Genomic DNA, 14,833 nt, shown 5'->3' on the forward strand with positions numbered 1-14,833 from the left:
CGTGGAGGGCACTCCTAGCGCGCATCAGCACTGCGCCTGGGCCAGCTCCACACGGGTCAAGGAGGCCCCGGGTTTCAACCTCCCACCTCCCGTGTGGTAGGACGATGCTCTATCTCTTCAACCAAGGCCGCTTCGCTCTGCTTCCTTTCCAACGCAAAAATAAATAACTCAAAGTTAAGAACTGCCCCAGACCCGTGACCTCGGCACCACGTGTGGGTGGCCAAGGACGGCGCGGCCTCGGGAGGGCAGCCGCGGCCGATCGGCCTCCGCGAGCAATCGGCGGCCAGAGGCCCACCCCCTCCCGACTGCGCCGGGATTGGTGGAGCCCGAGGCCCGCGGGAGCAGCTCCCGCTCGCGTCTGTGCGGCTACGCAGACATGGCGACCGCCGCCTGGCTGCTGGGGCGACGTGTGGCGAGCGGGAGGCCGCGCCTGCTGCCGCCGCGGCCGCGGCCGCCGCTCGCACGCCTGGTTTCCCAGCCCGCGCACTCGCCCTTGCCCGTGGACGATGCCATCAACGGACTGAACTCAGAGCAGAAGCAGGTAGGGAGCCAGACGCCCTTCCGGGCCCGGGGCCTCCTGCCGGCCCGCGGGCCTTGCCTTCAGCGCCGCGCAGTCGGCGGGGCGCGGCCTCGGCGCTGGTCCGCCGGGTGCGGCTGGGGCGGCCGTGGGGGCGCGGGCCGTGAGTGCGCTCTCTGTGGCCCGCCCCGCCGGCCTCCTTCCCAGTCTGAGCAGAAGGCTTGAGTTAGAGGGTGACAGGGTCGTCCGGGAGACGGCTGGTGTTTTGGTGAAGGGTTGGCAGGGGCTCGTGGCACTCGCTGGTGGCAAAAAGGGCCGTCCCTCTCAGTGAAGTCCACTTACAGCTGAGGACTGTCAGAGGCCCTGGTTCTCAAACTCAGTCACCAGGAAATCCTTTTTTTTCAATGCACCTATTAGAAGTTCTGAAGTGCAGTGTGACTGTCAGTATTTTCCAGCGCTTGACCTCAAACCCCAAAGTTAAACAAGAACTCTGATGACCTTCCAAATGGAATGGAGACAGATCCCTTCTGGAAGGAGGGAGGTGTGTGTGCCCTGGGAGGCCGGATGGAATTCGCAGGGAAGTCTTGGTCCTGTGGCCCTGCGCAAGTGCCTGAGCTTGCCGGGAACTCCAAAGTCCTAGGGGCCCACCGTGGAATCTCCCAGACAGAGAGGGTCAATCTTGTTCTCCAGCTTTCCCGCCCAGAGGTTTTTGTAATCTCTTTGAGTAATCAATCCCTTTTAGCAAAAGCCTGGGGAGTGGGAGGTGGGGGAGGCAGGGAGGGGACTAGTTCCAAGCCCTGAGAGAGGAGTGTGGCTGGAGCACAAGGAGTGAGGGGTGAGAAAGGTACTGGGGAAGGCTGGAAGAGTCAGCGAGGGTCAGCTCATGCAGGGCCTTGTAATACAGCCTGGGTAAGGACTTGCGTTTTATTCCAAGTACAGTGGGAAGCCACTGAATGATTTTATGTGGGGGAGTAGCATTTCAAAACTAATCTTCAAAAATGTCTAGACTGAGGACCTTAAGAGAGAGGGATGAAGATAGTCTCTTGGGAAGCAGAAACCAGTAGGGCCTCTAAGTTTTAGTGGGACTCTGTTTGGTGAGGTTACTTGTGCCCAGCAACAAAAAATGGGCAGTGTCCCTGAAGGTATCCTCAGCAGTGGAGATGCGGTCCTTAGCAGCAATAATGTCCTGGCTTCAGCGGCATCTGTCCACCTCTCTGCCTCTAGCTTCGTCAGACCATGGTGAAATTCCTTCAGGAACACTTGGCCCCCAAGGCCCAGGAGATAGATCAGAGCAATGAATTCAAGAACCTGCGTGTGAGTTGTGAGGCCTGGGGCAGGGGGTGGGGGAGGGGGACTTGGGGGGGCCTGGAGGTGGGGGGGAAAGGGGTCTGGGGGGCGGGGCACAGCCAGTCTGTGGGAGCTGAGCTGGGCTGGGCTAGGAGTTGCATTGCTTCCTCTTCTGGTAAGTGAAACCTCCCTACGAATGCATCCTTTTTCTCTGAAGCATTGGGACCTCATGGTCCAAGTGTGCCAGGCACCCCGTGGCTGGCTGCCTTCTTCTCACAGCTCTCTCTATTCACTCCACTCTTTTGGCAGGAGTTTTGGAAGCAACTGGGGAGCTTGGGAGTATTGGGCATCACAGCCCCTGGTAAGTATAGTTCCTTTCCCTATAGAGAACTTTTCTTGAACACTGGAGAAGTCCAGAAGAAGCAGGAAAGGAGGAGAACCAGATCATGCTCAAAGAAACCCAGAACTTCCTCTTGGCCTTCCACTCTGCAGTTGGCCATCAGCCCAGAGAAGAACACACTTTTCTGTTTGTTTCGGCAGCAATGTTGAGAAGGCAAAGGGATTTGGCCAGTGTTGTTCACTTGAACTCTGCTTGCTTAGTAGCTCTGCCATGTGATTGGGGGAATTTAGGAAACTCTCAGTCAAACATTTGTCTTAGCATCTTGGCGTCACTGCCTCCCCTGAGCCCTGAGCTGTGCCCTATCAGTGGCTTTTGCCTATAGCTCATTTTCCCTGTCCTGGAGCTCATTTGGCAGCAGATGGAAGGGGAAGTCTGTCTGGGCCTCCAGGTGAGGTGGCCAGAGGATATATTTAATAGGCCCTCCCTGGGCCTACCCAGTGTCCCCCGTGGGTCTTATCACTTATTTGCAGGGGGGAGAGAGATTGGGCTTTGTTTTGGGTGTTAGCGTCTGTCCGAAGCAGAGGCTCATCTTGGCATGCAGTGCCTGGTATGTAGAGGAAGCTGAGGCCTCACCAGCCAAGGCCTGGACCGGAGAATCGGCTTATATTCACTCAGAAGATCAGAACGGGAGGCAGAATGCATTTCACTTCTCTTTATATATTCCCCCTCACCAGTTGGAGGACAGTTCTTGGGATTTAAGCTGATCATAGAAAGTTATATCATGAGTAACAATAAAATATGAAACCATTTAAAAATCAATTTAGACCACCTAAATGTGAAATAGTAGGGGGAATGCTGCTGGACATCCTTAACAAGACTCTTTCTCCCAAGGTGTCCTGGTGACGGTTTCAAATTTTCATTGCCCATGAGCTGCCTGGAGTTGCTGATCTTCCCCTAGAACCCTAAGACTGGCCTGAATTCTTGGTCAGAGTCAATGAGTGCAGAGAGCCTTGCCAAGGTTTACCCAAAGAGCAGTTTTTAAAGGGAGTTTTGAAATTCCCTACCGGCATCTCTTTTGCTCTCTGCTGTCCAGCCCACTCCCAGAGTTTCTCTTGGGGTGTGGCCCTCCTGTCTCCCGTCCCCAGTCATGCTTCTTCAGGTGCAAACCTATGCTGTGACCATCTCACCTCCCTTATGCCTTTTTGCACGTACTCCCCTTTGCTTTGGATCTGTCCGTAGTACTCTGAATCCTCCCTCATTGTATTTCTCTGTTAAACTCCAAGTTCTCTTTCTTCATTTGTGTATCTGCCTCTGCACTGCTATAACTTCCTAAATAGTGGGTGCTCAGATTGTTCTCTTGTCTTCATTAGGAAACACATTTGAGATAATGCAAGCATTGCAATGATTCTTTTCTGAACCAAACCTCAGCCAGCAAGGAGCAGCAGGCAAAACCAGTCCTGTGAGCTCGTACAAGGAGAGTCCACGGACTCAAGCTTATTCCCTTGCTAGATAAAACTTAGGTTAGGTGCTACAAGGCTGTTTCTTTAACAAATGTAAGATTCCTGTCACTGTACCAGTTTATTATGTGCTACTTTTTCCTTTGCCCTGCACCAACCCCACTGCCAGTTCAATATGGCGGCTCAGGACTGGGCTACCTGGAACATGTCCTGGTGTTGGAGGAGATCTCCCGAGCTTCTGGAGCAGTGGGACTCAGTTATGGTGCCCACTCCAACCTCTGCATCAACCAAATTGTGCGCAATGCGAATGAGGCCCAGAAGGAGAAGTATCTTCCCAAGGTGAGGGAATGGGCATGCAGATTCATATGCCGACCTCCTGGTGCAACTGTCAGCTGTTAGAAACCCTCCCTGCCCAGTTGGTGAGCACAAGGCAGACATGCTTTCTGTGGGATATAACCTTGAACCAATGGTGCTTAGACAGGGGCCAGAGATTTGCTTTCAACTACTTCATTCAAAACAGTTAAAGATAGGGCCAGAATTCCTGACTTAGTCAATAGCATTAGAAGAGCACTTTAAGAAATGAACCAATAGAACTAGCTTCTTTTGCAAAGGAAAGCAGAGAAGGAGAGGCATTTAGAGCCTCGTAGATAATTAGGCTTCTCTTCTAGGACCTCACCAATGCCCTCCTCTAGAAGAGAAGTTTAAGGGGTGTGTATTAGTCAGCCAAAGGGGTGCTAATGCAAAGTACCAGAAATCTGTTGGCATTTATAAAGGGTTTTTATTTCGGGTAGAAACTTACAGTCACAAGGCCATAAAGGATAAGTTACTTCCCTCTCCAAAGTCTGTTGCCACATATTGGAGCAAGATGGCTGCTGGTCTATGAGGGTTCAAGCTTCGTCTTCTTCCTAAGGCTCCATGGGCCCAGCTCCTTCTGTTCTCAGCTGTAGACTGGTAGAAGGCTTGTCTCTCTCTGTGGGGCTCATTTCTTTCTGGGCTCAGCTGCTCTACTATCTTCACAAGGTCAGCAGTAGAGTATTAGTCACATTCTCTTCCCAGAGCCTCTGCCGTGCCTAATGGAGCCTTCTGTCTTTCGTCACATACCTGCTTCCCTGTGTATTTACTTCCTGGGGTTCCAGCATCAAAATTCCCACACACCCCTCTGCTGTGCGGTTTTCTCTCTGAGTCCCCGCCCACCAAGGGGGCAGAACCTCAACATCCTACTGACATGGCCGAATCAAAGCCTTGATCATAATTTAATCAAGTAAAAGTGAAACCTCAGGATCTAAATCAATCTACTATCAGAAGAACAGACCAGTTTATAAATATAATCCAATATCTCTATTTTTGGAAATCATAAATAATACCAAACTACTACAGGGTGTAATGTGGAACGGCAAGAAGCAGTATCACAATGAGCTCCCATAGGGTACTTTTGGAGTCACAGCAAAGACCTTTGGGGTTTTCCTTGCAGCTGATCAGCGGTGAGTCCATTGGAGCCCTGGCCATGAGTGAGCCCAACGCTGGCTCTGATGTTGTTTCCATGAAGCTAAAAGCAGAAAAGCAAGGTGAGGCTCCTCTTGATCTGAGAATTGAAATGGGTAGAGAGACAGACTATGGGAGGTGGCCTTTCCTGGTTTTGCAGCATCATTCGCCAACTGGGCAGCTTCTTCCTCAGCCAAAGTTCTGTGGATCGACTACCTGAGATGAGCCAAGATGGCTTGAGCAAATAGCCAGTTTCTCATCCGTAGGAGATTACTACATCCTCAATGGCAACAAGTTCTGGATTACTAATGGCCCTGATGCTGACGTCATCATTGTCTATGCCAAGACAGATGTGGCTGCTGTGCCAGCTTCTCGGGGCATCACAGCCTTCATTGTGGAGAAGGTGAGTATGGGTGGGTGCGTGGTCAGGGGCGCTTTTTGCTCCTGGAAGTGCTTCCAGAGATGGTTCCTTTCAACTGATCGTGCATGATCTCTGTGTGCTGTGGGTGGAGGTGAGGCCGCAGAGGAGACTTTGAAGGGGGCTGACAGGAGATTGGTCAGAAAGCAGAGTCTGGGGAGGATGGGTCAGGTCTGAAGATGGTGGAGCGGTCCACAGAGCCAGGTGATACAAAGAGATCCAAGAAGATGAAGGGTGAAAAGAGGCCATTGGATTGAGGCCACCTGCTTGTCACTGGTTACCTTGGTGAAGCTATGGAAGATTGTCATGTGGATGGGAAAGGAAATGGGACTCCAAATGTGTCTGCACCTTCACAAATGTGGACAGTAAAAGCAAGAGGGAGATAGAGCAAGTTTGGAGTTTGGGTATTTTGTTTTTTGTTTTTTTTTAATTAGGTAATACCGGGGATTGAACCTGAGACCTTGTACATGGGAAGCAGGCATTCAAACCACTGAACTATACCCACTCCCCTGGGTTTGCTTTAATGAGTGTTGTGAAGGTTTGTGATACTCTTAGTAAGGAGTGGGAACAGTAGCTGAATAGGACTAGAGGAGGAGAAAGTTGAGTAGCCAGAAGGGTGTGGCTAGCAACTAAAGGAACAGTGAGAAATGCAATATATGATCCAGAACTGGATCTAATAATAGAGGAGAAAAGGCCCAAAAAGACATTATAGGGACATGTGAAAAAAATAGAAATATGGACTCTAAACTTTATATCAGTATTAAAGTTCTTGAACTTGATGACTGCACTTAAGGTGGTACATATGCAGATATCCTTGTTCTTAGGAAGTATACATGGGAGAACTCCGTGTTCAAGGAGTATGATGTATACAACCTACTTGAATGTTCAGGAAATAGGTAAATAGATAATAGATGGATAGGTAGATGGATAGATAGAATGATAGGTTGATTCTTGATCGGCTGGTAAATCGATAGAATGTCACAGCAAATGTGGCAAAATATTAAAAGTTGGTGAATCTGGGTATCTGGGGCATGGGAAGTATGGAAAGTTGGCAGTCTTCCGTGAGTTTTGCATTATTGCAACTGTCAGAAAGCTTAAGGGAGAAAAAGAATGTGGCTGAGATGGCAAATGTCAAGGTAGCCTGCCTGGAGTGGAAGGAAAACTGCATTGCAGGTACTCGGCTGGCTACTTGTGAACATATTGCATCTAATTAGCCCCACTCAAAGCAGTCGGGTGGCTGAACTGATCCTGGATGGGACTCCATTAAGTCCAAACGGCAGAAGGACAAGAGGGCAAAGGCATTGAGTGGGCTGGCGGAGTGTCTGAGAAGCTCTTTGCCCTGAGGAAGGAAACAAAGCCAGGGGCTGAGGAGGAGTCAGGGAACGGGGTGTTTCTTGGAGAAGATCTGGGGAGAATGCCAGCTTCCAGAGGAGAGCCAGGGATCAGAATGGAGTGTGAGGACAGGAGGTTCTAGCAGTGGAACAGTGTCGTGACCAGAGTGGGGCCATAGGAGCAGGATGCTGCCTCACTGCGCAGGGCAGGGACCTAACGGGAAGGTAGGCACACCTTCTTCCTAGGAGCCTTTCCTTTCCTTGGCATCTTTGGAAAGGTGGTCTGTAATAGGGCCATCTTTTGTTTCCTGGAAAGGACATGCCTGGCTTCAGCACCTCCAAGAAGTTGGACAAGCTGGGGATGAGGGGCTCTAACACTTGTGAGCTGATCTTTGAAGACTGCAAGGTGCCTGGTGAGTTTCTGTGTGCATGGGAGAGCCCCAGTCCTGATCCCTTCCCATGCTGATGTGGTTGTTCTCAAGCTGAGCAAGCCCATCTCCTGACCAGAGAGGCTTGTCAGCTCGCCAGTGACATGCAGTTGGTCTATGGACCTGCCACCCAGTCCCCTGTCCGTGTGGTCCTCCCGAGACTGCTTGGACAGCTGTCCTTCCTGGCCAGGGCTGCTGAGCAGGATTGATGCAGGAGGTGTTTGCTAGGTGAATAACACTGTGCCCAGGGCTTGTCTCTGGAGGACAGCTGCAAGACTGCCCCATGTCGTGAATGTCTTTCAGACTTGTTAGTGTATTAGTACAGCCCGTGAGTTGCTCATTAATGATACTGAAAAGTTTCTGAATAAATGCACAGAAGCTGGGCTCAGTGAAAGGAAGGAAATTCCGTTTGAGTGTGGTATTTTTCTCCCCTGAGATAGAACTGAAAATTTGGTACAGTGTGGCATGGTGGGAGAGCCACCACCCCAACCGCGTGCTAATGAGACCAAGGGCATGGATTTGATCACCTTGGCCCTAGGTGCCTTAGGGCCCTAGATCCCGTCTCTCCCTCTACCTGCTCTCAGAGAAAAGTGTGCTTTGGTTACAAGAAGCATCTAGGGAGGGAGAGCTGTGCAGGTGCTTCTCTGTCAACAGGAAAAAGACCTCATCTGACATTAACGGCAGGTCAGTGGTGGCAGTTCTTCATACTTGGTTTCCTGCCCTCACCTTCCATGGCCCTCCAGTGTCCTGGCTCACAGGGTGGAGAGGTGCTCAGCAGTTTCTATCACTAACCCATGTGACACGAATGGACATACAGTGATGGTTACATGACATTTTGCCACCGAAACGTAGACTTAAAACTGGCTAAAACGATAACATTTTCTGTTTCATGTATTTTACCACAGTTAAAATTTCTTAAAAAGTGAGGAGGCTGTGCAGAGTTTCTTCCCACTGACCAGCACTCTGCCAACAGCTTCCAACATCCTGGGCCAGTTGAGTAAGGGTGTGTATGTGCTGATGAGCGGGCTGGACCTGGAGCGGCTGGTGCTGGCTGGCGGACCACTTGGGTGAGTGTGAGGCTGTGGCGGGGAGCTGGGCCCTTTCCGCCTCCTTGGCAGTGGGTGCCTTCGGAAGCAGCAGCCTCCTTCTCCTTGGGGGGCCTCCTAGCCACTGCCCTTTCTCTCCCGGGGCAAAAGGAACCTCCTCCTGCCGTATTTCATTCCTCACACGGAGCAAAACACAGCCTAAAGAGCAGTGGAGCTTAGCTATTCAGGTTGTGAAACGGGGCCCAGGCACTGGTTCTCGTCGACTGCAGAGGCCCAGCAGTGCCACATCTGTTCTCGGGAGGCAGGGGCACAAGGGCTGGGCCTGCGGTGCAGTTCCAGGGCAGGGTGACGAGAGTCTGCGTGCTCGCTTTCTCCTCCCCGGTGCTCCAGTTCCTTGCTTGCTGAGCTTCCCTCCCACCCCAGGCTTTCCACACTGGCATTTGCTGCCCAGATTGGCAGTGATGGGGAAACGAGGCTCCTCCCCCAGAGTCTTTCTCTTTTCTGGCAGGCTCATGCAAGCCGTCCTCGATCACACCCTTCCCTACCTGCACATCAGGGAAGCCTTCGGCCAGAAGATCGGCCACTTCCAGGTGAGTGGGACGTTTTGTTGGGGTAACATTTTCAGTGGATGAATGAAGCCATGGGGCGTGCTCTTTGCTCTCCTTCTCTAGCAAGATTAGCTTGAATGCTTGAAATGCCCTTTCTTCAGCATTCTACCTGGCTCTGGGATTTTTTTAGGAAGTTCCTCACATTGTCAACTCGGTTCCTGTTTGAGATGAATGAATGAGGAACCACAAGGCCGGGGCGTGAAGTGTGCCGATTGTGGGGAGGCATAAGGGAAAGGGAGCCTGAAGAAGCTGCAGGAAGTGAACGAGGATTGCAGCAGAGGGTGCCTGGGTGGGGGGTTCCCTTTCTGAGACAGCGGGCCGCCTCAGGGTGCTGAGTCCACAGTGGCCTGAACTCCAGACGTGCTACCGCTCCTGTCATGGTAGGCAGGTGCCCTTTCCTCACTGTCCCCGGATTCCCCATTCCTAGCTGTCAGGGTGCTTTTGCTGACCTGCTCTTGGTACCTGGAAAGCATGTTCTGCGAGGACAGTGGCTCCAGCATGTTGACTGGTGACCTCCCTTTGACCAGTTGATGCAGGGGAAGATGGCCGACATGTACACCCGCCTCATGTCGTCTCGGCAGTATGTCTACAACGTCGCTAAGGCCTGCGATGAAGGCCACTGCACTCCCAAGGTAAGGGCCAGCCCACGTGGGGAAAGGCTAGGGCAGTGGGCCGGCACTGGAACAAGGTCCACCCGGCCCTGGCGAGGCCCCACGACCCTGAGGCTCTCTCCCCAGGACTGTGCGGCCGTGCTTCTTTATGCAGCTGAATGCGCCACAAAGGTAGCCTTGGACGGCATCCAGTGTCTCGGTGAGTGACCCCCACCCCCACTACCAGGGCTGCTGTCACTTCTGGTGCACGTGGCTTTCTCCTGAAAGAGGTTTCCTCTCCATTCCTCACTGTGCTCAAGCCAACCAAGCAGAGCTGGAACCTTGAAGCTCCTTCTGCCCTACTGACTAGGGAGACATGGGAAAGCAACCTGCTGGAGGCCACAGGTTGCCTCATAAGTAATGCCCCTCTCAGTCCCTCCGAGATACGCAGATCTACCTGTTTTATCATTTTGCCACGTTTGCCAGAGCATTCTATCTGTTCATCCATCAGTCCCTCTTATCTTCTGAACTTTTGGAAAGAATACTGCCTCCTGTTTCTTTGTATGTTTTATAACCTTCTGTTGCAACCTGGACATTTTGACATTTTAGTGTGGTGTCTCTGGGTTTTAGACTCGAGTCTATTCCTTAAGCCTGGATCAGCTAGTATCAAGAGCTTTCCTTGAATGCCAGGAGTTAAGAGAGAAAAAAAAAAGTGCCTTTCCCAGTCCTTGAAGCTTGGCCCATGTCAGCGCTCTCCTTGACCATACAGTGAGCCTAGAGATGAGCCAAGGCAAGAGCACAGGGACTCCCGCTTTGCTGCACATGCATCTTGTCCTGGGCATGCCCATGTGGCCGTAGGAACATCCTTATTTACATGGATCCAAATGGTTTCCCCAGCGTGGTGAGTTGGCTTTGTGGTTGGCTCCGTGACATTTGTGGTCCACTGATTGTGCTGCATTGATAAGCTTTGCTACCAGTTCTACTTTCTGTGGCCTATTCTATAGCGTTACTCACTTGAGCAAATAAGGCAGTCGCCTCAGCGGCCCGGTGACTTGAGCTTTGAGAAAACTGGTTGTCATGTCAGTGGCGAGACGAAGCCCTGAAGAACCTCGGTCCCCCGTCTTGGCCTGGTGGAGGGCTGTGTGGGTTTATGGCTGCTTCCTTTTAATCGCCCTCCTCTTATGGCCTGTCTCCATTTGCCTCCTTTGCTTCAGCCCACTCCCTATCACTTCTGTTGTCCTCTCTCCTCTGCCCAAACCCCGGCTGCAGGTGGTAATGGCTACATCAACGACTTCCCCATGGGCCGTTTTCTGCGAGATGCCAAGCTGTATGAGATTGGGGCTGGGACCAGTGAAGTGAGGCGGCTGATCATCGGCAGAGCCTTCAACGCAGACTTCCACTAGTCCCAAGACCCTTCAGTCCTTTTCCCAACACCCAAGTGCCTTTGGAAGTAGAGACCTGGCAGCTCTCTTACTTGCCGAAAGCAAGCCCTGCTATTGCCCAGCTAACCTTCCTGCCTCAGCTCCTGGCCTCTGCACAAGGGTGGCCTCTACAACAGCTGCTAAGCACCAGGGGCCTCACAGCCAGGGCCAGTGAGCCGGCCAGGAAGAGCATCCGGCAACTTAAAGTGGACTCGACAGGAAGCATGCTGGCTTTTCTGGGGATTGTTGGGACGGGCTCTGGCAACTCTGTGTCCCTGCTCTCCAGTGTCTGAGCCTAATGCTCCTTTCTCCTAGGATGGGCCTCTGGGAACAGTGAGATGGCCACCTCTTTCTACAGGTGAGCCTTTGACAGGTTCGAACCTTCTCACGTATACCAGAAGCCTCGTTCTTGGCACAGGATCTTCCTTGGAAGGAGCACAGTGCAACTGCCATCGTGGCTATAAGTAAGCACCCTGCCACTTGCTCAGTTCATCTTGGATATTCTAAGTCACCTAACTTTCCTTTAGATTGTGTTGTAAATCTTGTCAGTGGTCTGACTCCCTTTTGGTTTGATTATAGGTATTTGAAAATTTCCCCCAATTTGCACTGGATTTTGAGTTAAATTTTTAGGCTGATTGTTCCCTTCTCATTCTCTCTGTTTTGGGGAAAGAAAAGTTTTGGCATTGTGTTCTCCATTTACTCTAATCTTGTAGTTGTACCTTTTCTTCAAAATAAAACAACTAGCCCAGCAGCCTCTCTCCAGTCCCACTCCATTCCTCTTGGTCTTCTTTAGGGTCAAAATCACAACTCTGGGAGTCTTAGAATCTTACAACATCTTAAATATCTATGCCACTGGGCATCCATGGTAGGCAGAGAGCTGGCTGCTTGTGGAGGAGCCATTCAGTGCTGGCCTCTGCAGCAGCACCTCTGAGCCTTTCTGCAGGGCTCTGCCATCGGCCCTGGGGACTCCTGGCCACAGGTCCGCCCACAGCTGGCTCTGGGCAGCGGGCAAAGGCCCTGCCAGAGCAGGCCTGGGTTGGCTGGCTCAACGCCAGCCAGGGCTGCCTGTGCACATTTCTCTGGACACCCTATGGCTGGTTTTGGTACAGCTGCACAGCGGCTGCTGCCATTTTGTATTAAACATATGGTGAAACAAATCCATCTGCTCCTGAATTGGTGTTCTGGGGGAGAAATAATCTACTTTGTTGCCTCCTGTCTGGCTTCAACCCAATGTCCTGGAAGAGGGACTGCTCCAGGTCCTGTTCCTGTCTTTCAGCCTGCTCACTGGTAGTGAGGGCTTGGGGGCCTGGAATTGGCCCTTAGGTTAAGAAAGGTCTTAGCCTCCCTTTCCCAGAGCTCCCAGTGGTTTTAAAGAAATGAGGAGGCCCAGAGTGGGAGTCTTAGAGCTAGAAGGGAGCTCATAAGTTTTAGAAACCAAAAAAAAAAAAAAAAAAAGTTTTAGAAACCATCCTGAAGTTTTGTTTTGTTTTGTAAGCTCAAGACAATTTGGCTTTCCGAAGGCCAGAGCTTAGAGCTGGAATCCAGATCTGCTTGTGGCAAAAATGGGAGTATTTCTGAGAATGCCAGCCTGCGGCACCCATTCCTGTCTTCTGGACTTGGCCTATAGCCAAGTGCTGATCCCAGCCTGGGGATTGGCTCCTCTCCTATCACAGTCCAGTTCCACCCAGACCCAAGGCTCATGGCGCTGTCCCTTCATTTCACCATCCTGTCCCTCGCTAGGTCGGAGGTGAATGTGATTTCAGTGGTGGCCTTGCTGGGCTAACAGCCAGAGTGGAGACACTTGGATTATGACAGAATGGAATGTTCCATCCAGTCAGCGCTGGCTGCCAGAGCATGCCATCCTGGGAGGGTGTGATGATTTTGATGCTGTATGTGAAGTAGAAATGTTTTTAAAATATAATAAAAGCACACACCCCAAAAAACGTGTCACCTGAGCTATGAATAGAAGAGCTCAGGCACCTCAACTTTGGTTCCAATGGGACTTTCTGTTTACATACACGTGCAACTTGCTTTTCACAGGACCCGCTGCCGGCACTAATTTTTCTGAGTCTGCCCATAATTCCACTCCAATTTTAGGCCGTTCACACTACCAGCCCAGCTCCTCTGCTCTGTGGGTACCAGTTGGATGTCTAAGTGTGGTCCGGGCACAACCCTTACCAACCTGGAAAAAGCGTAGATTCCTGGATCCCAACCCACGTTTAATGAAATCCTGTTTCGTGGGGGTAGGGAGGAGCGGGGTTAATTCTGAGGCAACCGCAATCTCTTAGAACTGATTTAGGGCCTAGAAGAGCTCTCCGGAGAGACCCGAGTCTTAATATAATCTAGTAACAACAGCCCGTAAACATTAGTTCCTTGGTTCTCGCGACAACCCGGTTGCGCAGCGCCCCCTCAAGACAGAAAGGAGAGTCGGTCACAGACGAGCCGGGGACGCGGAGGTGTGAACTGGCCCCGCACTAGCGGAGTGCTGCCAGGGCCGGTGTAAGTGCGGCGTGGGAGCTGGGGAGGGGCGCCAAGCCCACGAACCCACGACGGGGTGGCTATCTGTCGGGACACTCAGCCTAAGGCAGCTCCAGGGGCCCGTCTGTCCCTTCCCCCGGAGGCCCACGCGCTGCGGGGCGCTGTTCGCGCTCGCGGGGCGGGGCTCCGGCGCGGCGCGCCGTCTCCAGCAGTGCGTGGAGCTCGCCTGACCCCTGCCGGCCGCCCGCGGGATCGCAGGCGAGCAGAGCCCGCCGCAGCTAGGCTCTGGTTTCCAGACGCAAAAGTGCTCACGTTTCGTTTTGCCAAATGAGGACAGTAAAAAACAGACGACGACTCCCGGAGCCGCAATCCCACTCGCGCAGCCGTGGTCAAGCCCACCGTGTCCTTCGACATCGCCCTCGAGGGCAAGTCCTTGAGCCGCGTCTCGTTGGACCTGTTTGCCGAGAAAGTTCCAAAGACAGAAGAAAAATTTGCGCTATGAGCCCTAGGGAGAAAGGATTTTGCTAGAGAGGCTCCTGCTTTTCACGGAACTATTCCTGGGTTTATGTGCCAGAGTTGTGACTTCGCACGCCATAATGGCGCTGGTGACAAGTCCATCTACAGGAAGGCTGATGTTGAGAACTTCATCCTGAAGCAGACAGTCCTGACATTGTCCGTGGCCGGTGCTGGACCCTGCACAAATGGTTCCCGGTTTTTCCTCTGCACTGCTGCGCCTGAGTGGCTGACGGCAAGCACGTGGTCTCTGGCCAGATGAAAGGGCGTGAAGATGGCGCCCGCGAATGGCAAGGCCGGTGAGACGCTCACCACCACCGACAAGTCTAACAACCGCGCTTCAGGTTTTATCTTACCCACACCCACAAGGCTGTCCTCTTTCACCATCACTTCATACAATCAAAAAATAATCAACTCAGAGCAAAAGCTGGTGTTTTTTACTTTTAAAATGTTGTACATGTTCTATGTTCATGATTTTAGAAATATGATAGTTTGAAAGGCTTATTATTTTAACAAAAACCTTTCTCTGTCCCTCCCACCCCTTCCCACTCCCAAAACGCAAACACTTGAATCTTGGAGCTGTTTCTTGCAGTCATTGACTTCCTATCTCTAAATGATATGTTTATTGATTTAATTGTACACATTTCTTTAACTTCTAAAGATAGTTCTTTAAAGTACATATATTTGATTTACACGCTTATATTTCTTATTCCCTCAGTCCAGCCTTGGTCCACGACCTTGGGATCAGACAGTGCCATCCGCACCCCTGGGTGCCCCCTGCCGCCTGCCCCTCCTCGTACTCCTCAGTGTCCAGAGGCCATAGTGAAATACTAAAGGGGGGGGCGAGCTCCTCCTCTCCCTGTATGTCCACCTGGCCACCCCCCAGCAGGGAGCTGGTCCTGAATCTGGCCTCTCCT

General features: G+C 51.9%; 1 protein-coding gene across 1 annotated transcript; it reads left to right on the forward strand.

The window, feature by feature from the left end:
• Positions 1-210: 210 nt before the first annotated feature.
• LOC101437374 (isovaleryl-CoA dehydrogenase, mitochondrial) lies at positions 211-11,676 on the forward strand. Its single transcript, XM_058293922.1, has 12 exons — positions 211-541; positions 1,742-1,831; positions 2,114-2,165; positions 3,771-3,940; positions 5,073-5,166; positions 5,350-5,486; positions 7,149-7,245; positions 8,234-8,327; positions 8,815-8,896; positions 9,442-9,546; positions 9,652-9,724; positions 10,774-11,676. Exons 1-12 carry the CDS (start codon positions 377-379, stop codon positions 10,905-10,907), a joined length of 1,293 nt encoding a protein of 430 aa, XP_058149905.1. The 5' UTR covers positions 211-376; the 3' UTR covers positions 10,908-11,676.
• The last annotated feature ends 3,157 nt before the right edge of the window (positions 11,677-14,833 follow it).

Source organism: Dasypus novemcinctus, chromosome 3 (genome assembly GCF_030445035.2).
Source record: "Dasypus novemcinctus isolate mDasNov1 chromosome 3, mDasNov1.1.hap2, whole genome shotgun sequence".
In the NCBI taxonomy this organism is placed as follows: Eukaryota; Metazoa; Chordata; class Mammalia; order Cingulata; family Dasypodidae; genus Dasypus; species Dasypus novemcinctus.